This window comes from Molothrus ater, chromosome 1, assembly GCF_012460135.2.
Source record: "Molothrus ater isolate BHLD 08-10-18 breed brown headed cowbird chromosome 1, BPBGC_Mater_1.1, whole genome shotgun sequence".
NCBI lineage: Eukaryota > Metazoa > Chordata > Aves > Passeriformes > Icteridae > Molothrus > Molothrus ater.
The window spans coordinates 58,789,229-58,813,827 of NC_050478.2; the positions used below are offsets into that span (position 1 = coordinate 58,789,229).

General features: G+C 39.3%; 1 protein-coding gene across 1 annotated transcript in view; it reads left to right on the plus strand.

Moving 5' to 3' along the window:
* The window catches only part of LOC118694727 (collagen alpha-1(XV) chain-like), an 83,621-nt gene extending 61,006 nt beyond the window's left edge, over positions 1-22,615 (plus strand). The window contains exons 26-41 of the mRNA XM_036395931.2: positions 611-664; positions 774-833; positions 2,668-2,736; positions 3,097-3,138; positions 5,478-5,523; positions 6,282-6,371; positions 9,284-9,333; positions 11,086-11,196; positions 12,569-12,713; positions 16,151-16,215; positions 17,174-17,302; positions 17,470-17,529; positions 18,732-18,791; positions 19,708-19,893; positions 20,874-20,989; positions 21,323-22,615. Of these exons, the coding sequence (XP_036251824.1) occupies positions 611-664; positions 774-833; positions 2,668-2,736; positions 3,097-3,138; positions 5,478-5,523; positions 6,282-6,371; positions 9,284-9,333; positions 11,086-11,196; positions 12,569-12,713; positions 16,151-16,215; positions 17,174-17,302; positions 17,470-17,529; positions 18,732-18,791; positions 19,708-19,893; positions 20,874-20,989; positions 21,323-21,539 (1,500 nt within the window). The 3' untranslated portion in view covers positions 21,540-22,615. The remainder of the gene's footprint in view (positions 1-610; positions 665-773; positions 834-2,667; positions 2,737-3,096; positions 3,139-5,477; positions 5,524-6,281; positions 6,372-9,283; positions 9,334-11,085; positions 11,197-12,568; positions 12,714-16,150; positions 16,216-17,173; positions 17,303-17,469; positions 17,530-18,731; positions 18,792-19,707; positions 19,894-20,873; positions 20,990-21,322) is intronic.
* Positions 22,616-24,599: the final 1,984 nt, after the last annotated feature.

Sequence of the window (24,599 nt, forward strand, 5' to 3'; positions counted from 1 at the left end):
GTCCTGGACCACCTTTCCCAGGCAGCCTGCTTGTCCCCTCTTTTTGCAGTTGCTTGTATTACTTTGTGGAGCCTGGTGAGTCAGTCAAACCTGTATAAAGAAGGAACAATTCTGTTTCAACTATCTGCCCCATGAATCCACAAACCCATGCTGGTGAGAGGCAAGTAGAAGCCTGTCACTGCATGAATTCTTAGGCCAATCCACAGATATTTCCTCACAGAGCCTGATTAAAAAATAATTAGAAATAAGAAAAAGCGGGGGGGGGGAAGAAGATGAACAAAGTGTATATCTCTAACTTTCTTTTCTTTTCCTGACTGATGCATTTAATTTTTCTTCAATAGATGGTGAGTCAGTTTTTAATTGCATGCCCTACAAGAGTCTGGGAATTCAGACTTCATTGCAGATAGGTGGTCTTTTCCAAACCAGAGCTGTTACATGCAGTCCTCAGCTTCTGAGATCACTCAGTAGAGCAAGCAGAGAGGATGTTCTGTGCAATCACAGGCAATCGCAGGCTGATTTTTAATGTAGATATAAAATTATGTTTCTTATTCTTAATAATCAAATATAGGTCAACAAAATGGGCCACAATTACTTTTTTTTTTTTGTTCAGGGACCAATAGGACCTACTGGACCCAAAGGAGAACTTGGCTTCCCAGGACGCCCAGTATGTATGATGCTCTCAAGTGGGATGAAGTGGGAAATCTTGCTTCTGACAAGATATATGACATTTATCATTATTATTTATAGTAATAAATTATTTCTACTTATTTCAGGGCCGTCCAGGACTGAATGGACTGAGAGGTGTGAAAGGTGATCGAGGTGAAGCATTTAATGTAAGTTTTTTGTATTTCAATTAGTTACAAAATAAAATCTGTTAAAATCTGAAGTCTGATTTATACTGATCCCTTTCAAATGATGATGGGACTAAAAACCTGAAATGTTCTAGAAATAATTGTGTTTCTGCTACTTTTCCTCTCTAGCAGCAGTCATTGAAAAGTCAGCTTCTGGCTCTGTCTGGGCAGTGCTTGCAGATACACATAGTTGTGTCAGCTCCCAGGTGTAACAGTTATGTGTGACACTCACTGCTACAATTGCACCTTCAAATAGCAAAAGATTTGGAATTCCAGACTTTTTAATATGTATCAAGAAGTTCCTGATCCAGGCCACCAGTGTGACCTCACATGATGTGAAGATACTCCCACAGGCTCTGACCTTTCTAGCCCAGATACAAATAGCACTTGAGCATATCACAGGGAAGTGGTATCTACCTTACTAACAAGGAGACACTCACTAATACCTGCTACCTGCTATGGTTGCCATGTGCAAGTGTCCAAAACAATGGCCTCTGCACAGGTGGCAGCATATTCATGCTCACCTACAGCCTGTAATTGTGGAGTGACAAGTGATGAAGCAAGCTCCTGTTGCTGCAAGTCTGTTCTCATGAAAAGATTTCAGACAAGTTGTCTCATGACAAACACTGAAACTGAACAGCACAAGAGCTAGCACTGCTGAGCATAGACAATAAGCTTCACAACAGCAGAGTCATTTGTGTGGTTGTTCTGATGTCATGCAACAATCTGTGCTAGGAAAATTGGTACCCATGCCACAACAGCAGCTAATGCTATTTCATCTGCATCAGAGATAATGCTGAATAAAAGTTACAAGGGTATGTTACTGTGCTAGCATAAATTCAGTATCACTGTATTTCATTAGAGAAATTTTTATAAATGGATTCTGTTATAAGAAGCCTCTGGTTCTAGTTTGCTCAAAAGAAAAAAAATATGGCACACAAGCTACAAGGCACAAGTGTCTTGTCCATCTAGACAATAAAGATAAGTGAGATGATACTGCTTTATGTGAGTAGCAGGGAGACTGAGAATTGGTAAGTATCTTTGCAGAATTAGTAAATATTTAGGTATCTCCACAGTAAAAAAGACCAGGTACTGAATGTGGCTTACACCCCTAGAAGAAGGTATAAATAGAAATATAGTTCCTAGAAAGTGAAAACAGACAAATAAGACAAATTCTAATTGGAAGAAAATGAGAGGAAAATTACTACCCACTGAGAGAAAATATAAGAGTAGATTTTCCTTTCCTCCATATCTTCAAAAAATAGTAATGTTCATTTTCTGGATTGTCTGCCTTAACCATACAAAAGCTACTGTAGCAAGTATAACTAGATGCAGTACATCAGGCTGACAGGTTAAAGCAAACAAGTAAACAAAGGAGGCTACATGTTCTAGTCGTCCTTCCTGGAGTGCTCAGGGAAGATGAAATCTAATGGATCTCTAATTACTGATGAGATGACATATGTCACCATACAGAAACTTGCATTGATGTGGACTGAAAGGTGAACACAACCTTGTGCCAAGTTTTCAAATTACACAGCTCAGAGCTGACATATTTTTGTAAAAGGCAGTCATACCCTCAGTCTAGCAGGGCTCCTCAGCATTGTTAATTAGCATGGACCTATCTTACTGGCACTTGAAAAATTTATGAATCTTAGCAGTCTTGAGAGATCTAGATCAGTGTAGAAAACCTAATCTTCCTTGGATGAGAGATAAACTCTTTTGATTTGTTTCAATAAGCAGTGCTTTAGGTGCTCCAGTTTGCAGTTGGGGTTTATTTTTTGTCTGATATCTTCCTTCTCCTACTTTCTCTTACCAGGGCCTTCCTGGCTTGCCTGGGCCCCCAGGGCCCCCCGGACCCCCAGGACGAATACTTTATATCAAAGGAGTAAGTGCCACTGGGCATCAGGGGCTGGTTTGGAGCAGAAATGTGCTGTTCTAGAAGCACTCTGCAAAAGGAAACATGAAAACTGGTTTCAGTCTACACAGGTCACTGTGAGTGACCTTGCTTGTGTGCAGAGAAAAAAAGATCTCTTAACCAAAGCCACTGTCGTGGAAGAGTTTTGTCCCCATGGGCCCACAGAGAGGGACATTATGACAGACCTGGCAGCCAGCTGGGCTTTCTTCTAGGGAGGTGGGGATTTTGTTTCCAGGCTTAGCCTCATCATGACTGTTAGGTTTATGTGGTGTGTTACATGCAGTATCATACCTATGCTCACCAAAGTAATTTCCCTCCTGTTTTCAATAGACAGTTTTCCCAGTCCCTCCCAGGCCTCATTGCAAAATGCCAGTAAGTGACACATGCAGAATCTGCTCTTTGCAGGATGCATGGCCATGACAGAACATAACCAAAGCAGCTGTACACCTAAACACCATAACCTTGCAGCTTTTTTCCCCCTGCCTTCTGCTTTGCACCAGGGATGTGTTTTACTTGTTCTTCAGGATAATAGATTTTCAAGTGTTTAGCCATTTATGAAAACTTAGCCATGTATGAAATATATAACAGAACTAGAAACACTAGACTCTTTTGCTTAAAGTACTTTGATTACTTGTTTTTTTTTTCTAATACTTTTAATGCCTTTCAAAGCTTGTGTTTCCATAGTTTAGGAGTTGCTTTGGGGACCTGAATGTGTATGCATACAGGTACACGTATTTTTTAGATATATGTATAAATACAGTCCCCATGTTTTTATGTCTCTAGCTGTTTTTAATTTCCCTTTCTAAAATAAGATTTGTTATGTGTTTCATTGTGGCATGAAAGACGCATCAGAAAAGAAAGATCATGTTCTTTATTTGACCGTCAAATGCACTCTGTCCACATAGAATTGCATCAGGTGAAGATCTGCCCCTCCCTTTCAGAGAGTATGACAAAGCCTTCATCACCTTCAAAGAACCTGTAGTTTCACACATAGTATGAAAAGAGAGGAGATGGATTTCATATTTTCACAATGTCCTAGTGCAATTTTTCTTTAATGAATTACAGAAATTGCATCCTAGAATGACTGGTGAACATAGTTCAGTCCTGGAAGTATTTTCCCTAGGGCAATATCTTACTGTTAAGCTGTGGGGTATGTATTTGGAAAGGTTTCTGTCTTTGGGAGCCAGTCCACCCCTGAATAGTGTGGGGTTACACTTTTCTGCTAAACTCCAAGTAATACTGTGCCCTCTCCTCCAATTTGCATTCCAGTTCTTTTTCACTGATTTTAGAGAAACAGCTCCTGACTTCTTCTATGCTAAATGTACTGATACTCATCATTGCCCTAACCCTACTGCTGAAAAAAGTTGTATCCCAACTTGTGATCTTTTTAGGAATTAATGATAAATAGCCATTACTCTATGGTAATTTGCCATTTCTGCAGTTTTGGCCTACCACCTCCACGCATCATTTTTTTACCTCTTAAATTTCTCCCTTTAATCTTCTCACTCCTATTGTATAACAAAGTAGTACATTGATAACAGATGTCCTTAATCACACACATATTTGTCAGCCTCACTTCTGAAACCTGACTGGATGAGGCCCTGAACAACTTGCTGTAGTTGATCCTCCTTTGGGCTAGACAACCTCCAGAGATGCCTTCCAGCCTCCACTCTCTTCTGATTCTCTGTGGAATGATTCAAACAAAACAAGCCTATTTTCTCTGAATTTCAGATAATAATAGCCACTTTTCCAGAAGGTTACAATCAGTGAAAAATAGCACTAACTTTAATGTGCACGAGTAATAGAAACATGTACTTGTAAACATCTCTTCATGCACCTGAGTGTGCTGGATAGATCTGTCCTACATTTGTGAGTAATCTCCTAAATCTATCCAAGTTTATAGATAAGAAGTCTGCTATTCATGCCTGTATTAATGAGTGTTGATAAAGAACTACAGACTGAACCCCAGCAGTTTTTCTTCATGGAGACTGAACTTCTGAAGTTAATGGAGCCACCCATGTGAGTAAGACTTCTATGGGCTGATACTACAGGATTAGCCAGATGCAGCATCTTCCATTTTTTCATACAGCTGCTTAGTTTCCTATAAGTAGCACTAGAAAGTACCAAGATTTCCAAGCACTGTGCCAGATTACAGTTCCTGCATTGTCCCTAGTTTGAAGACAGGCACAGAAATAAGTGGCATGCCCACTGTTACAGGTAGCTGGTGACAGAAGGGGATAGAGTAAAATAGCTTCAGTCTCCCCACTGTGGTATCAATGCATCTGGAGCACGGGTTAACATCAAACATAACATAGCCCTGGTCTGATGAAGATAATTATAAACACAAGCTGTCATCTCACAGTCAAAAATCAAATCCTGCTTCCAAACATATTATTGTAAATTCAGAATTGTTCTTGGAGAATGAGTTTTCTGATGCTTCTCTGGCATGACTGAGAGTAGAATTTGCTGATGCCTCCAAAATGCATGATGTTACCCTTTTGCTGAAAGCATGTTGCATGTCAAAGAGAGCATAATCCTCATAAAAACTTGATCAGCTAATACTCAGACCCTGTCAAACTGGAGATAATCCCAGAGTGTTGTTATAATATTTACTAGCATGCAAACTTGCCAGGGTTTTCAGTCACACTAAGTAATGCATGTCCACTGACTAATATGTATGGATGATTTTTAATTAATTTCTCTGTCTGAAGGTGAACCTTCCCTGTCCTGGGAACCAAGAAGTTCTTAATGACCATGGTGGGTAATTCTTTCCTTGTACCTTGGTTTAAATAAGGGTTTTTTTGTTTGTTTGTTTTTTGGTTTTGGTTTGGGTTGGGTTTTTTGGTTTGGTTTGGTTTGGTTTTTTTTGTGGGGAGGGGGTGTTGGTTTTGGTTTTTGGGGGGGTGAGGGTTTTTTGGTTTTTTTTTTTAGTTGGGTTTTTCATACTTAAGAGCTCTTTGCTTTTTCTTGATTATTGTATAGGAAGGGAAGGGAAGGGAAGGGAAGGGAAGGGAAGGGAAGGGAAGGGAAGGGAAGGGAAGGGAAGGGAAGGGAAGGGAAGGGAAGGGAAGGGAAGGGAAGGGAAGGGAAGGGAAGGGAAGGGAAGGGAAGGGAAGGGAAGGGAAGGGAAGGGAAGGGAAGGGAAGGGAAGGGAAGGGAAGGGAAGGGAAGGGAAGGGAAGGGAAATTCAAGGACTGTTTCTGCATCTGCTCCAGTGAAATTCACAAATGGAAAAATAGAACCAGGTCTGTTCAGAGGGTTTTAGGCTGGGTGGTTAGGGAAAGGGGAGTAAAAGATTTTTGTGAGAGGGAGATTGTCTTGCACATGTTGGGGTTGCTAAGAGAGGACAGTCAGGCAGCCATTCAATGATCATGAGTGAGAGAGGCATCGAGGGACAGGAACCATGTGCCCCACATATATGGAAAATCTGCTCCCACTTTCAGTGGTTTGGTTGTCACTGCTGCAGTCTCTGCTGCTTTCAAGTTCTTATGAATTTGTGATGCTATTTATGGCAGGCACTAAAGCAAACAGAGATTCCTGGGGACTGCACAGTTCAGCACACTTAAAAGGAGAGAAGGGAGACAGAGGTGCTCCAGGACCACCAGGTATACTAAATCTAATATGTCATTGACATCCTGTGGAGGAATATGTGTCTAACTCAAAAAGCAATTCAGCAAGATACTTGAATACTTATCTCTGCTGCCTTACCTGCCTAGAGATTTATACCAGTGTTCACTGATGAACCGACACACAGAGCAGCAAAACTCAGTATGTTATCCAAAATACCTTCTGAAAAGATAGACTGCACATTCGTGAGCATTATGAATGTGTTAAATATAAGAATAGATATTGAAATGTAAGTGGCTGGACACAGATTTTCTGACATTTTAGAAGGACATAATGGGCACTTCCTGAGATATCATTTTCTTGTCAGTCTTTCTGAGTCAATTGTGCTAACATCCAGTGCTTCACATTTCAGGGTGATACACCTGTGCATTCTGAGTTCAAAGCAGTCAGTTATTGCTGAGAGTCCCACTTCTAACAAGAGGTGGACATAGATTATTTCCATTTCAACCAATTTTTCAATATTTTCTGATTTATTTGTGAAAATTATGAAGAGTCGGTATGCACTGAAAATTCCAATTCACTAGCAGTAGGAGCATCATAAGAATTATTTCTCACCCAAAGATTTGCTTTCTGTATAAAAAAGTGGATACACATTGCTAATTCTTACAAATTCAAAAAGAGTTACAGAAACAAGCATCTGTTTGAAAAGATTGTAATTACAAGCACTTCATTTTCTGTACATTTTTTAAAATCTCATATACTGAGATAAGGCTTTGAAATAGAAAATGCAATATATTCAATTAGTGTTGCTATACCATATTAATAGTAATTTTCCTTTAATGCATTGCTAATAACTATATTCTCCCCATATAATAACTGTATTAACCCCTCACTAGGTCTACATGGATATTTCTGCCTTTGTTCCAAAGACATAATTCTGCTGACTGAAGACAACATTTTGGTTATTTTGAAGACAACACTTGTTTGTTGTGATAAAATCAATTTTCCTGTCTTGTCCTCATTAATTTTTATTCTGATCCAATATCTTAAAATAAGCAGTCAGTGATTTCCAGTCATCAATAAACTTGTCAAAAGAAGAAGCAAAAAACTTTCCTAAACAGAAAATAAGAAAATTTTCTCTTCCGTGCTGCCTTATCCACCATGAACATATCTGTTCCTTTCCAGGTTCTGCACTGAATGTAAATTATTGTCTTAGAAGTATTTTCTTGCCTATATCTGATGATTTCAGGTGCTTCATAAGGAGAAGATTATGAGAGGATTTCTCTTAAGATTTTGCTGCAAAACTGCATCTAGTAAAGGATGGTGAAAATAACACAACAATTCTGGTTAAACTGAAAACTCAATTCACTTTTCTCCCAAAATAACAGAGATTCATTCACTTGATCCAATAGATCAACCACTTGATCCAATAGATCCAATAGATGAACGTTTTCTTCAACATTAAGTTGAAGCATGCTAAGACCAATTCTGTTGCTGCTTTAAAAAATATTCCTGTTTGGTTTTTGCTTAATGATGTAGTTGCCAAAATATTCTTTCATACAAAGCAGTTCTCTAGTTCTCACAGGTGTCCACATAACCACTGACAGGGAAAATGTACAAGCCAGTAGTTGCATAATTAAAGTACAGGAAATTTTTCAGAACCTTTTCTGAAGGGAAGGTGGCTGAAATTCTTTTCACTACATTTGTTGAGTTCCAGGAATCAGAAAAGCTTTTTGAACTGTGGTATTTGTCAGTGCAGTGGATTTATTTTTGCTTCTCACAAAATGTCACCTCTCCAACCTTATAAACAGGGTCTATTAATTGATAACATGCAAAAGTATGAAGCCAACACAAAAAGTATGAGAGCAAACTCAACAGACATGGGCTTCATTCAGACCTAGACTACTTGCTGGTCATCCTAGAAAGACCTCATATAGTGCTCGATGTAGACATTAACACTAAGCAACATCTGAGAAGGACACCTGCCATTCCATTCCACCAGTCCATTCCCTTCCCCGCCTTGTGTATCACAAGGATCAAGTAGATCACTGCTGCAAGCTGTTATTGGTAAGGTTGGAATAAAATCCAAACAGGTGCCATAATGAGAATACTTTTCCACCCCACAATGTCTGTTCAATTCAATTTTACCTGAGGTGGCACACTGGGAAATGAGCCCTAGGGCTTGCAGAGGGTTGGGCCCAAAGGTCTCAAAACTTAATCAAAACACATTTGAAGGAAATGCACTGAACTGTTATAGGAAACTGCAAAATAGAGGGTTTTTTTCTAAATGTATATCAAGCAGATAATATTTAAAGGCTTTTTGAACCTTTTGTGCTGGCTTGACAGCTTTGGCTGACCAACTTTGGCAGACAACACAAGTGGTATAACCACTTGTTCTATTGGTTTTCATGATATTGGTTTTCACTGCAGAAAAATGTCAAGGAAGAGTTATTGTACAATTGTTGCAGCACAGCAGCAACACTATCTCTCTCTTGTCTCTGGTACTGTCTTTGCAGGAAAGATCACACATCTACTGATGGATCACCCCACTACCAGCAAAACATATGAAAAGCTTCTCTTTTACCTTGGTTTTCATCGAAGGGGTTAACATGGATATTTCTCTTTCACTCTTCTTCCCAGCTGCTATGTTTTCAGAAAATTGGGAATTTTTTGTATTTGAGCCTTCTTTGCTTCTAATTTTTATGAAATCCCAATCAGATTCAGATGTTTTTAAGGTGGAAGAGGGACAGACAAAGCACAGACAAGATAGGCTGTATAAGTCTTGCTTTGTTAGGGAACAAAACTAAAAATATGTTTGATATAAAGGTTAATGCCATTATTGTAAATAGTTTTCCATTAAACTCCTAAACCAGTAATACCAAAAGCAGTGCTTTTAAAAGGAAAATTACAGATAATTATTGTACTTTATTTTGTTTTCTTCATTTTTCAGGTCCACCTCTGCCTCCATCATATTTCAGCCACTTTATTAGTAGCATAAAGGTAATTATATTCCATTTGTGTTTGAATTCTGTTAAGCCTTTTTTAAAGTGTACTTTACTCTAAATTAAGCACAAACCAATGCAACATGGTGAAATATAGAAATATAAGGGCATCAGCAATTGCAAATTATATTCATTTCTTAAACTTTAGCTACATAGGCAAGTGTATTACAACTATAGAGATAGCAGTTGTCAGAGGTCTATAAAGATTACTTTTGAAAGAAACTTTATTACTGAGGCTTTTTACCTTCCCAGTGGTATTGAAGTGAGTCATAATTCACTGTTACCTAACATATCTGCTTTAAATGAATGCTTTTGTTTCCATGTCAGCTCAGGTAAAAGACATCCATTACCTAAAGGGCTTCTAGAACACTGGGTGAGGGGAAAGGGGGTAGAAATCACTTGCATGTCATGTTATTTATCTTTTAAGCACGCTGAATAAAATTAAATTATTAAAACCACTTTTCCTGGAAGCTCTTACAGCAAAGTATACCCATATCTTAATTTGTTTAGCCTCTTTCTGTTCCATTATTCTCTTGATTGCTTCAAGTGACAAAAATTAATAAAAATATGATATTTTTAAAATGTTTTTAGGTGAATAGGACTCTATCAGTAGAAGAACTTATAAAATGTAAATCAAATCATCATTTAATGACGCTATCAAAAGTGTTGTGCTGACAGACTCTTGTAAGGGGTCTTAATGCTGCCTGGTTTTAGGACTTTATTTCTGCTTGGCTGAGTACACCCAAGTTATTCCTATTGTATAAAGTGTCCCATGTATGTGGCAAAGCTGATAGGGTTTCTTTGACCTTACAGTGTAATGTCTGTAGCTGTACAGATTTAGCTGCCAAGAACTCATTTTTCATCTAGTCCTTCTACTCCCCAAAATGGCCTGGAATAAAGAAACCTTCTGCGTCATGTTTATTGGGAATCCACAAAGACTAAAAGTCAGAGGAAGGGCTATACATAGCCATGTCCTCTGGCTGTTTGCAGATACCTGTCATTTTTGCTTTGCCCTTTGCCTCTTCTATCCACGGGTTTATTTCTCAGAAACCTGAAAAAAGTCAACCAAAAAAAAAAATTGAAGAAAAAAAAAGCAGACAAACAGGAAAAAATAATGTGAGGAGGATGTATAAATGCTGTGGCTCATCTTGCACAGATATATAATAATGTAGTAATTAGATGCTGCTTCTTACCTATTGCTTTGTTTCCCAAACTAACTGATAATCAGCCATGCAGAACAGAAGACATACTGTTTCAAGTGTCTGCAATTTTGTGTTGTGTCTCTTCTGTTATCCTGGTACACACTCCCACCATGCTCTGCTCACTTTGTCAAATACCTTCCAATAGCTGTCCATTTGATGTCAATCTTGCTTTCGTTTTTCCTTGGTGATGGAGGAAAGCACAAAGCCAGGCTTTTATGCTTCCTCCAACTTTCTCTTTGCCTCCAGCTACAGCACTGAACAAGGTTTTGCTGGGTAGAATAGCAGGAAACAGCAACAGAGGCATTTTCTCTGCCTCCACCAAACCCCACCTCCCCTAGCCCTTGCCCTATGTGAGCCTTGTAGCCTCAATAGAGAAACCATTCCTTTTCATCCCATATCACAGAAGAAGAAAGAAAGTGATGTTAAAAACATTTCAAACAAACGCTTTCCTTTACCAAACTCAGAGATTTCAGGTAAATTTAAAAGGTCAGTGCATGATGTTCTGGTCTCACTTCAGCTCAACATTTTAAAATACATTTTCTTCAAAGGGTGAAAAAGGAGACAATGGAGTCACTGGTGTAAAAGGAGAAAAAGGAGAACCAAATGGAGGGTTTTTCCTGACAGGACCTCCTGGACCTCCAGGAAGACCAGGATTAATTGTAAGTCATGCAAGTTGTAGAATGGGAATATTTGTGACTACCCATTTAGAATTAATTTAGAAGGCACTTAAAAGAGACAAGCATCAGGATTGCTAGGAACTATATAAAAACTAACATGCTAAGCATTAGGTGAATAGGAGAAAATGTCATTAAGTGTAAACACAGACACTTCACTGCTGTGCACAGAATTACTTTGCTATGAAATACTGACATAATGTTGTGCTCAGCTGTCTCATATAGCTACACCAGTATGTAGATCATGCTATTAACAGCATTACAAATCAAAGCAGCATGTATAATTTGTGATACAACTACTTATACCCCCATAATACCAAAATTAGCCATATAAAGTTAGTCAGAGGCTGACTTGAAAATTACTGGCTATCGAAATAATTAATCCTAATTTCCTAGTAATCCAAACACATGACTGAAAAGACCAGTGTGTAGCCATCTGGACCATTTCTGTAAAATTCAACCAGTGCCTAGTGTATACCTTTTAATTTTATCTTCTGGCAATTGCCACCACAGCTGCTTTGGAATAAAATGCACCAGTTCTTTGGAACCTAGTTTATCCCTGGGAACTGGCAACAAATACATGCATTGCATTCCTCTATTTCCATGTCTGTGTCAAGAACCATGAATGAGTGGGCTGAGGATTAAGCTGAGGATTAAGTGCTAAGTTAGCAAGACCACCCTAAAAATCCCCCTAGTTCTATTCCACATTGCTGAGAACCATCTCCCTGTTTAGAAACTGTTCTACTGGCACAGCTGAGCTCTCCTTGTCCAGGGTCCAATGTGTTCCATGTCTGCAGGATGGTGTGAGCACAGGGAGCAGAAGTCCTCCCTCAGTCAGGCTGAGGACACACTGCTAAACTGAAAATGAAGGGAGTTGAAGCCTTTTTGTTCTGCAAGTCTGGCAGCTGGAGAGGTTAAGGGCTAACATTTGATCACAGGAGGGAGAAGACAACACTCGTCATCATAAGGTGTACACCTTGCATAGACACACTTTACATTAAAGTTTTCCACAAACCCTCTGAGCCCATCAAAGCAAGCAGTCTCAGCATGAACAGAGTAGAGATTCAGGATTTTGAGAGCACTGTTGAGAGTTTTGCAGGTATCAGCTGCACAGGGGTAGGTATGAGATTATTCAGAAAGCTTTCCGAAATTTAAATCCTTGACTTTATTTCAGTATATGGTTAAAATTTCATTTTCCGCTATGAAAACGAAAATGCCTCCTTGGAGAAAATTACATACAGACTCATTTCTAAATGGTGGTGTAGTGGGAGGCACCTGGTAAATGTTGCCACCAGAGATGATGGCCCTGCAGCAGTGAAACCAATACATTCAAGGAAATGCTTTTCATCACTGACAGGGACCAAAAGGGGACTCAGTTGTTGGACCCAGAGGACCTCCAGGGTTACCTGGCCTACCTGGCTTACCAGGTTATGGAAAAATTGGACCTCCTGGCCCACCTGGACCACCTGGACCACCAGGCCCCCCTGCAATATATGGCTCAGGTGAGCTTTTCAGTGTATGTGCAAATGTACAGCCACATGCCCACAACTCACACATGACCAATTCTTTCACACCTGGCAGGCTGTCCCACCTGCCCACCCTCTCTGCATACCTGAGCGGGTTGTTCCTCACTCTCCTCCTGCCCTCTACCAGTTTCTCCTGGGGGGAAGTTGGAACTGAGAGCACGAAAGGGACAATTTCTCTGCAGACAGTTTTCACTGACTAGTGCTATGGAAGTGCTATTGTGTGAAGGATCTTGCTGTGGATGTGGCTGGGAGGAAATGTGCATAGTAGAGATAGGTTACCTTGACAGCTGTGCAAAATCCATCAAATTGGCCAGCTGGCTAAATGTGGGACAAAACACTCCTCTTGTGGGGAATGGAATTAAATCCAGCTGGTGGCCAACACAAGGGGGTTTTCCCAGGGCTCAGTATTGAGTCCAGACCTATCTAATATCAATTATCTGGGCTAGGGGATCAAATGCACACTTTAGTGAGTTTGCCCCCACACTGGGTAGGAAGGTTGATCTGCTGAAATGTCCTACAGATGGGTCTGGACAGACTGAACCAATGGGCCAAGGTCAGCTGTATGAGGGTCAGCAAGGCCAGGTGCCAGGTCCTGCATTTGCATTTGCGTCACAACAACCCCATGCAGAGTGGCTGGATAGCTGCCCAGCAGAAAAGGACCTGGGGGTGCTGGTTGGCAGCTGTTGAACCTGAGCCAGCAGTGCCCAGGTGGCCAAGAAGGCCAATGGCCCTGGCCTGTATCAGCAATTGTGTGGCCAGCAGGACCGAGGAGGTGATTGTCCCACTGGTCAGGCCACACTTTGAATCCTGTGCTCAGTTTTGAGCCCCTCACTACAAGAATGCAGCACCTTGAGGGGCTGGAGTGTGTCCAGAGAGGGGCAACAAAGCTGGGGAAGGTTCTGGAGCACAAGTCCTATTAGGAGCAGCTGAGGGAGCTGGGGGTGTTTAGTCCGGAGCAAAGGAAGCTCAGGGATGATGACCTTATCACTCTACAACTGCCTGAAAGGTGGATGTAGCCAGGAGGAGCAGTCTCTTCTCCCAGGTTACAAGCAACAGAAGAGGAAATGGCCCCAGGTTGTAGCAGAGGAGGTTTAAATTGGATATTAGGAAATTTTTTTTCACCTAAAGGATTGCCACTGGAACAGGCTGCTCAGGGAAGTGGTTGAGTCACGATCTCTGGAAGCACAACCATGGCACTTAGGGGCATGTTTTAGTAGCAGACTTCGCAGTTCTGGGTGTTGTAGGTGGAGATGATGATTTTAAGGGTCTATTCCAGCCCAAGTGCTTCTCTGATTTTCTGGGGAAAAGGCAGTACCCACAGCAGAGTTTAGGTCTAGAATCAGGTCTAGAATGCTGGAGAACTGCTTCTAAAAACTAGTTGCTATGCAAATACTGAATAGAATTGGAACTTCAGGTTGCTTACACTGCCTTTAATGGTTTTCAACTGGGTTAGAAAAGGAACAAAATGTGCCACAATTAGTCACATCAAGAGAGGAATTTTGCAAACAAGGTGACATCAAAGGGAGTATGTGGCTAGAAATCAGGTGTCACAGTACAAGGTATTTGTGCTTTTGATTCCTTTTGAGTCACAGGTTTTTTTGTGACAGGCCTCATACTATTAATGTCCAGCCTTGGGTTCTGGTGGATGGGTTCTTGGGCTCCTCTGACATTACTTGATAGATATGCCTGAGAAAATGACTGATTCCTTCCTCTAGGATCTGTGACCAGCATGGAAATCCAGCCAGGTGAAACCTGAGCAGAGCATTCTTTAACCTCAGCTGAAGATGGTGTACTAGTGGAAAGGGAGACTTTACCTGAATAGAGATGCTGTAACAGAGATCTGTTCTTCCTGAAGTTTTGACAGGTCTAACAAATACAGTTCTCCATCCCTGAGAACAAACAATTAGCCTGTTTTCCCACAAGACCTGTGCTCCCAGTATGCTCCCAGTTTGGGGAGAGGACATACCTCTCTTCAGTTTGTTCTCTCCAGGTATTTCTTAAACCTGGTCAGCCTCATTTATACAGTAGGGGAGACTTCCGATCTCTCATCCAGTCAATACTATTAATTTAGTGTCTATCAGAAGTATTCATCCTCTCAATAATATTTGAGAAAGAAAAAATCCTTAATATGTTCAACATTGGAACATGGGCTTCGTGTGAATCAGCCCCTGACCATCATGATACAGACAGACCCACAGCATCCATGAAGCCCATAAAGGTCTTCAGGCCTTTTCCTGTGTAATTTGGAGTAAGTACTTCTGGATATTAGCTAAGAGACCCAATCAGACAAAACAAATTATTATTAGTATTCCATCCCTATACTTTCATTTATGCTCTCTGCCATTAGTCTTCATCATCCTCCTACACATTTTCCTCTTTGCTTTGTAAAAGGGTTCTTTAGGCAGCACACATTTTAATAAATGTTCAGAACAGATGTTTATTTATTCCCTATCTTCGAGGTTCAGTTATCTCTTTTAAAGCTATTACTATCTGTAATTATGAAGATCACATACTGTAGTATGAAGTTCACATATTGCAATATGGAGAAATAGGAATAGCTTATCTGTAGGTAAATAGCTATAAACACTTCTGAGAGCTGACCTCATTCCCCTGCCATTGGCATGAAGGACCTGCTCTGGAGTATCCTTGCAAATGACTCAGTGCATAGATTCTTCTTGCAAAAGGTGATTTAGAGGTTCCTCTGGTTAAACCAAACAAGCAAGGTCCTTGTGTAAAAACTCCTTACAAACAACTTCAAAGTTCCATTATCATGACATGCATTTCCACAAAATGCATGCTTTTAGTCTTCCATATCTTTCAATCTTTCCTGCCTTAAAAGAAAAGAAGTTTTTACTCCAGAAAACAGCTCAAGATGAAGAAATTCACTTTTGGAATAGAGACAGATACTATGTACCAGGTGGTATGGACTGCAACCTTAGTAGTCCAAGTTCATACCCCTGAAGAATTTCTTTTTTGCTTTGTAACACAAGCTGAGCTTACATATATGAATATTTCGTCTAAGGAAAAGTAAATTTTTGTTTGCCTTTAGAGCAAAAGATGTTATGAGTCCCTTGAAATCTATATGGGCAGGAGCAAAAAGTTCTTCCTCTTCCATGTGCACTAGCTGACAAAACAGCATTCTGGTCAATTTAAGTGGGTTTCGTTCTTCATTTGCAGTTTCTACAACAGACTGCAATCTCTTGGCTCTAACCTCCCAAAAAACAGAGAAAAGACTGTTCCATCATTGCTTCTAAAAAAATCCTTAGAATGTATTTTCTGTAGTTGACTTGAGCCATTAAGGGCACGACTGCAGCTATTTAAAACTTCTGCTGCTCCTGGACACCATCACTAAGTCCTTTCTTTCTCTCAAAAAAGATGACCTTCAGCATGTATTGTATGCTTTTTTTTTTTAGCAGCTGCAATGCCTGGGCCACCAGGTCCTCCTGGAGAGCCAGGGTCACCTGCCACCGGGAATCTGGTAAGAGAGCAAAATAAGGAAGTTTGCTATAGAAAATTTTCTTCAAAACTTTTGGTGGTCACTGGTAGCACCGAAAGAGGAGTGAAAGTTCCATCCTGTGCTTTTATTTAGTAGAATATTTTATAAATCACGTAATTTTAAGATGCAAACTGCAGGTTTCCCTAGCAATTCTAAAAATGGTTGTTCCAAAGACTACATGTAAATTTGTTTCCTTTTCTTATATTATTAAATTTATTAAATTAATCAAAATTGGGTCTAAGATATCCATGAAGAAAAAAAAAACAACTAAGGCAGAATTCTCAGTAAGTTCTAAATTAAGAACTCATGGTTTCTGTAAAAAAAAAAAGGCAATAAATAAACAAACAAAAAAAAAAAACCACCAAAAAAGCCTGAGAAAACCACCCCCAAAAGCCCTATTCAAGCTAGCAGAGGGCATTCATTGCAATTCTCAGGGGAGAAGCAAATGTTCAAAGACTGCCCCAAGATAGAGGCCTGTAGTTGCAGGCTGGGAGATACTGTCTCAGATAGAAGGTCTGAGCTTACTTAAGATTAATTAAAAAAATACAAATCTGTAGTAGGGTCTGCAGTATTTATAAAGCATTCATATGCTTCCTGTCAATGAGGAAATGAGGGAAAAAAAGTTTTAAACTACTGCAGTTCTCTTCTGAACTCTGCCAATTTGACCCAGCATGCTAAATGGTAGGAGCACAACAATCTTCACTATGCACAAAATTAGAACAAAATTGCTGTTGTTCTACTGCAATCCACAGAATGAGGATGCTGATATGCCAAAGTAGCAAGATATTCATATTACTTTATGGATTAAATTACATAAAACTAACTTTATCAGCCTTTCCTGCAGAAGAAGCCTTGACATTTATTTATCCAAATCAGACTATTTAACTTGCAAAGTGTTTTTTGTGTCTGATGAAGTATGTTTCACTTTCCTATTTGACAGGTTACGACATTCCAAAACATTGAGGGCATGTTGGAAAAAGTTCATTATGTAGCAGAAGGAACACTAATCTATCTGAGGGAAACCAGTGAGGTTTTTATTCGTGTTCAGAAAGGATGGAGAAAATTGCAGGTACTATTGCACTACACTCTAATATTTTCCAACTCCCTTCCTCACAATGAGGGTGAGGGACATATTTTTACAGAGGGACAGAAGTGTGGGTGCAAAGACTCCTTATTTTTAATTCAGAAGCTCCTGATGATACATTTTGGTTCTAATCTCCTTTTTGGTCCTTGCAGCTTGGTGAGCTAATTCCTATCCCTGCTGACAGCCTTCCTCCTCCAGCCATATCAAGCCATGTAAGTACAAAATATTGGACTGTGGAAAACTGAGTCTAGATGTGTGGTACACTTGGCAGAAGTAGTATGCAGATCTCTGCACAGTGTGATTTTCCACCAAGATTTGTCAGTTCAAAATAAGCATCCTACCACTACATAAGCTTGCAAATTGATTGCTTGGACAGTAATCTGTTTCCAGTATCTTTTGAGATTCCAAACACTAAAGACACAAAGAAACATTTACAAAAAGCAGAATAAAGTAAGCAGCCCACAAAAAAAAAAATCCCAAAAAAAACCAAAAACCAAACCAAAACAAAACAAAAAAAAAAAACAAAAACAGAAAAAAAATAGAGACCAAAAAACAAACAGAAGAAAAAGCAAACAAAAAACCCACAAACCCACAGAATACTGTTTCATAAGCCTGGAATCAGTCATATCAAGCCCTCATCCCCTTCAAGGAAGGTCAGAAAAGGGTTTCTGAAAAGCAGATTTTCTTTGAAAGGTTATAGTCCTGTATTCAGTGTACCATAATCATTACCTGAATGTAGCTTACCCCACAGAGGGTGCTCTTTAAAGGGTGCAGAGGCTCTTTAAAGCCTCAATTGTTAGTTTGAGCCTGACCCCATTCTGCAAGTTATTGTACCAGCCTGCATGTGAACATGCTGTCTGTCCCAAAAAATTGTGGGAGGATGAAAACCAAGAAATGACAAAGGCGTCAGAGAAGGTTTTTTGATGACAAGTTGATCTGCTGAGAAAATGAAAGGGCAAGAGTGCTAGGAAGGAGCAGTAAGAAGGAAGATGGACAGAAACAAATAAAAAAGGTTAAAGTAGGTCAGGGAGAATTCACCTAGCACACTGGAACAGTGTCTAGACCTCAAGTTATAAGAAATTTTCTGCAGCCTCCAGTTGACACCACATGAGTTTCCCATCTGCTCCAGTTAGTGGCTTGTTACTCATACTTGCCATAACTAGAGAAGAAAACTTTGCTGCTCCTGAAACAATTAAGAGGGTTGAGAAGTGTTTCCACCCATTACATTTTCTGTTCTCACATCCTCCTTACCCTTTCAGTTTTGATTTTCCTCATCTGCTCTTCTGCTCCTACCAAGAGCAGGCTGCTTTCATGTAGGACTCCAGGTGTGATTAAATTTTTATTTAAAAAATTACTGAGTGTGTACAATTCTGATATTTAACTTTTTTTTTTTTTGCTTGTGTTTGAATAACAGGGATTTCAGTCTATTCCAGCACTGAGACCAATATCAAATATGTACAATGGAAAACCAGCAGTAAGTATGAGATCTGTATTGCAGCTGCAGAAGTATGCTTTGTTATGTGACAGTTTGCATCTTTAGGGACATGTGTGATATTTGCTCTTCAAACTCAGAGATTTTACTTCAGAAATTTACAAATACACTTTAATTTATTCAGACATCTCAAACACAATTTGAAATTGTTCCCTCCAGATCTGTTTTCATCATCCCAGCCCATCCCCATCTCAAAGGAAAAAAACTCCTGACTGAGTTGGGAATATCGCTTCACTCAGTGATTGTACCTGCAATACAGAATAAACTAACAATAAACTTCTAAACTAACAACAGTGCTACAAATAATTAAATTAAAATATTTGTTACAATATTTTCAATCTTCGTGGTGCTGCTTGGCTTAGATGGACACTTTAGAACTTAAGCCTCTATTTAAAATACTTTAAAATATTTAGACAAAGAAAGCAAGGTAACTGACATATCTAAAAAATTAAACCAGAAAGAAAAAAAAAAAGGAAGAATGTGGATTAGTTCTTGCATCTGTGCTGCTTGACAAAAGCATGCTATTTCTTCTATTTTTAAAGGGTACCTAGTCACTTCTTACCACTTTTTTCCATGTTTGCAGGATTTGTGATTTTGTTAATGTGAAAACTCCAAGATTTCCAATGGAAAATATTAGCTACTTCTAAAAGATTTTTATTTTTAGGAGTACATAATATTCATAGTTTCCTTAACATTGAAAGATGAATTGATATTTCTGCTAAGGGTCTCATGGCTCTGAGAAATGTAATGTTATGGCAACAAATAACTTTCATACTTGTTATGAAGGGTACGTGTTCTGTGCTGGCATGAGGAGAGGGCACTGTTTTGTTTTCAAGATGTATCTTCCTTGTGTCATAAACTTTTTTAAAATGGTTCCCTTTCTTCTTTTTTCTTCCAGTTGCATCTGGTGGCTTTGAACTTCCCATTGTCCGGTGACATGGGAGCAGATTTTCAGTGCTTTCGGCAGGCCCAGCTTGCCGGTTTGACATCCACCTACAGAGCCTTCCTCTCATCACACCTGCAAGATCTGGCCACAGTTGTCAGAAAAACAGACCGACACCATTTGCCAGTAGTCAACCTTCAGGTAAAAATGGGTACTTAGTGCTTGTTTTTTTAGGATAGGCCATAGGTTCCCCAAAATCTTGGAAAATAGCAAAAGCACTAAGTTTCAGCCCAAACTGCATTTTATAAAGAAGCAGCTTTGCTTCATATTTCACAGTCAGACTCAAGAAACAAAGAAGCAGTGATGAAGTTATTATGTTCTACCTTTTAGTGTGATCATAGGATAAAATGCCTATTTTTCTCATTTCAAAGAAAAATGTAAATTCTGTGCTTAGGCATGATGTTGGATATACCCCAATGGAACTGAGAGGAGAGTCTAGAGCATGAGTCATTTTGTGGTCTCACATAAACAGACACACTCTAAAACTGAGGAAAACCAACCATGTCTTTGTAGCACTGGCTGGCTCCCAGGACAGGCGGCCAAAGAAACCTACAGGAATAACACATGATGCTTGGAACATGTTCAACGGATGCTTCTCTGAAGTGCCTGCAAACACAGAGCCTTGAGAGAAATTTGTGAAGACAATATTGTTTCAGCCTTGACTGGAAAAACTCAAAAGCAGTTTGAGAGGAAGCCAAATGCAAAGGTTTTGCCCTGAATGTTTGCAACACTTTCACAAAACTGTGACCTTAACAGAAGTTCCACTACAATTTATGTCTATATTTTCTCTACAGCTACAGTAGTTATAAGCAATTTTTCAAACAATGCCTTAGGAGGAAAAGGACAGGGGATGATCAAGCTGAATTTTTGGAGTGACAGCAGAACAGAGAGACAGCTCTGAGGCAAAGGCATGGACCAGACAGCTATTTGCATAGAGTTGATAGACAAGACAAGTTTGTTCAGGAACATTATGCAGAAACTTGTGTGGAAGATGAAATCACAAGGGTCCTTAAATGCAGATAAAATTTTCAATTTCCAGATAAGTCTATGAAAGTAGACTTGGGATTTGGTGTAGATTAGAGATTTGCTTGTTTGTAAAAGTGGCTTTGAAATTTTTACAGGGACAAACCCTTTTTAGTAACTGGGAATCTATATTTGATGGAAATGGTGGACAATTCAACATTCATGTTCCAATATACTCCTTTGATGGCAGGAATGTCATGACTGATTCATCTTGGTGAGTTGACATTACCATTTATATGTTACATGTAAGGGTTTTTTTTCTACTTTTACCAGATAGTAAAAGAAATAGTAGCGGTATCTTGAGCTACTAGCTGTGTGATAAAAATTTCTCTCTTTCTTTATGCCATTTTTCTTTCTCTTTTCTGATAGTCTAGAAATGGGATATCAGATTGTGTTCTCCTTTCTTTCTCTCCTTTCTGTCTTCCTCTTTACCTAACTACTCCTTGTTTCAAGCACAAAGAATGCAGATCACTACACATACAGGTGTACAGTTGAATACAGCAAAAGAGACTTTTCCAATAAATAACTTCTTAACATTACCTTTCAGGCCTCAAAAAATAATATGGCATGGTTCAACTGCAAATGGGATCCGGCTGGTTAGCAGCTATTGTGAAGCCTGGCACACAGCTGATATGGGAGCTATGGGACAAGCATCGCCTCTGAACACAGGGAAACTTCTTGACCAGAAAGTATATAGCTGTAATAATCAGTTTATTGTTCTCTGTATTGAAAATAGTTTTGTCTCTGATCCCCAAGGAAAATAATTCACCTGCTGCACATAGGAATATTCTTTTTGATGACAGAAAAAGCTGACACTGAAATTTCATTTGTAATGATGTAAATATTTTAATTTTTGTAATTGCACATTTCAGGAAAAAAATAGACAAAGAAAACATACCTCAACACAAACCACATTCCAGCTGGGTGGAACATCCAGTGCACACAACTGGCTTAAAGCCCTTATTTTCCCTTGAACCCCATGTGGTTTGAAGTTTGCCGGCAGTTAACTCATGCTCTGCCTGAGCTGGAGGTCACCTAAGGGCATGAGCCAAGTGTGGTCTGTGAGGAAGATCCAGTAGCCTGCCTCATAAGCAGTGTGGCTCAGCAAGGCTGCTGCTGCTGCTTCACAGCTGAGAAGCTGCATGTTCCATGCTCTCCTTTTCACTTGCATAGATTTTGGACACCCAAGGCACCGTTCATATATACTCATATATACAGTGAATACTGAGAGGCCCTTTTGCCATACAGAGCTCACATTTGCAAAGCGAAGCTTTAAGAGCAAAGGTACTCTCCTCCTCTGAATTTGGTGGAAGCCGAGTACTTGACTCCTGTAAGCTTGTATGGATCTCAGCCTGGTGCTTACACAGAAATATAGCTCTCCCACATCTTATTTCAACTTTTCTCTTTGTAGATTCTAGGCATAAGACTTTATTCAGGAGGAGTAAATTTCACATTGACAAAATCTGGTCGTTATTTTGGTGCTATTGTTACCAGGAAACCTGAAAGCAATGTTAATAGAAAACATCCTGTTTAACTGGTAGAACTGAACAAAGCAAATGCAGACAAATGAACCATCTGACCTTTATTTATTTCATTGCATGTTAGAGGAAGTCATTTCCTTTTGTGTCAGACTGACGAATGAAATATGTCTCTCATGGTTTCTTTAAAATAGGTTCTACACATTGTTATCCCACTAAGTTATATGTAAAGTGATTTTCCTTTTTGTGAATTTACCCTTCTGGCATTCACATAATTAAAGAATTGTTAATATAAAATAACTGAAACAATTATAGGCATGATCAGTAAATTGTAATATTCTTCACTAACAGTATCACCATAATATCTGAAGTCTTTTGCTGATATATTTGTCTACTGCATACTTTAAACAACATATTTACTTATGTTTTATCAGGCAGTGACTATGGAGGTCAAACTCCACATTATCTTTTTTTTAAGATTTTAATGAGAATCTGTGTTGGAAATACATGTTCATTTGCTGACAAATAGAGTACTAAATAACTAGACAGCTTTTGTCAACAGACAAAAGCAAATTACACTTACAATACTAAAATTATATAATTATACAACTAAATATTTTGAAATGCAGCTTTATTTTTCCAAATTATTATAAAAACTTATTTCCTATGGTCAGCTGAATGATATCTTCATTTTTTTCTGGAAAAGAAAAAATGTAAATTACTCCATTATTACACCATGGTAATAAGGCAAAAACCATTTGTATTACATTTAAAATGTATGCATAACAATTCACTGCACTCATTTATAGTCAGCTTTCTAAAATATTGAGCCATTCTTGTGCCAAATTCCTCCAGTTCACAGAGCTGGAAGAGTTATTTATGTACAGCAGGGTTTTGCTCTGAGTGACAGAAGGATCAAGGGTGAAAAATAAAGTGTTTTTACCTGCTTCAAGCAGGACCCATCTACTTTTAATCCTTTACAGGCAGCGGGGTCTCTGCTTGCAGCCACTCATTCACATCAGTCCCCGCTCTTCCTCTCCTGAGCTCAAGCAGCCCTTGGGATGCTGGCTGTTCCTTTGCCTGGAATTGCAGTGACAAGAGGTAGGGTCACACAGAAGAGCTCTGTGAAGGGGGATGAGAGAAGACTAATAAAAACATGCAGGTTTTAGGAGATACTGAGCTAGAGTTTAAGATGAGTCCAGCAAAATGCATCCAGAGATCTTTGTGCCAGTTCTTCCACAGAACTGACCCATCTCTGTATCCTGAACAGAGCTTAATAAGGAACTGAAATGGTTAAGCACAATCAGTAAGTTGCTAAAAAACTCTCCATGTTTGCTTCCCACCTCTAAGATTAATCTGCAGGCTACAGCAATTTATTGCACACCATTTAACTGAATACAGAGCATGAACTGTGCACCACCTGGGTTGCTGTGGTGCTGAGTTCACAGGCTTGCTCACACGCCAAGGGAGACACCTTTAGCAGAGAATGGCATGAGAGGCCTGTTAGAAATATGATGTTTCCCTTGGGGAAAACAACAGCACTGCACACTTTTTTTCAAAACCAGTGATGTTCTTTAGATTCCCTAGTATAAGTGAAAAGAAAAAATATTATTCATCAAGGATATAACAGAGAAAAAAAATTAACCCAGTACTTAATAATAAGTCAGCTTTCTCCATCAAAGGAGAGTACTTTTGTCAGCACAGTTTGAATACAAAGGTCAGCTGCACTAGAAGAAGAATGTCTGCTAATTCAGGTAAGAAACTGTGTATAAGGGAAAGTAATCACCAAGAGAGCACTAGAGCAAGATTGAAAACAGTAACTGCACAAGAAATCAATGTGGCAGTCCAAATTGTACTGAATTGTAAATACTCCAATATCCTGATCTGGCCCACTGGTTTTGGTAGCAGTAGGTAATCAGCAGGTCTTTCACCCTTCTCAGTTCAGGGATCTTTTCTCTGGGCAATCACAAACCATGTCATGTTTCCATCTATCAGTAGCATGCTCCTCTGCCCTGAAGAACTGCAGCGAGAGGAGTAATTTCTCCTCCCATTGCTATTATAATCAAGGCAAACCTGTGAGTTTCTGTAGTGCAGCATATACATCTCAAGGGACTGGCAATTAACAAAACTCATTTTAGTGTAACCACAGACTGCCAGCCTTGCTTCTGAGCTGTGCAGTGAAAGAAGAAGAATGACTTGCAGTATGTCCTGCCTGGAAGATTACTCAGTTCCTCTTCTTTGGCATTGTAGGTATTACTTCTGCATTAATACTTGCAAGCCTTGTTTTCACTCCAGTACTCTCCTGGAGAAGAGAACCTGTCTTCTAGATTTTTAAAAAATTAGATG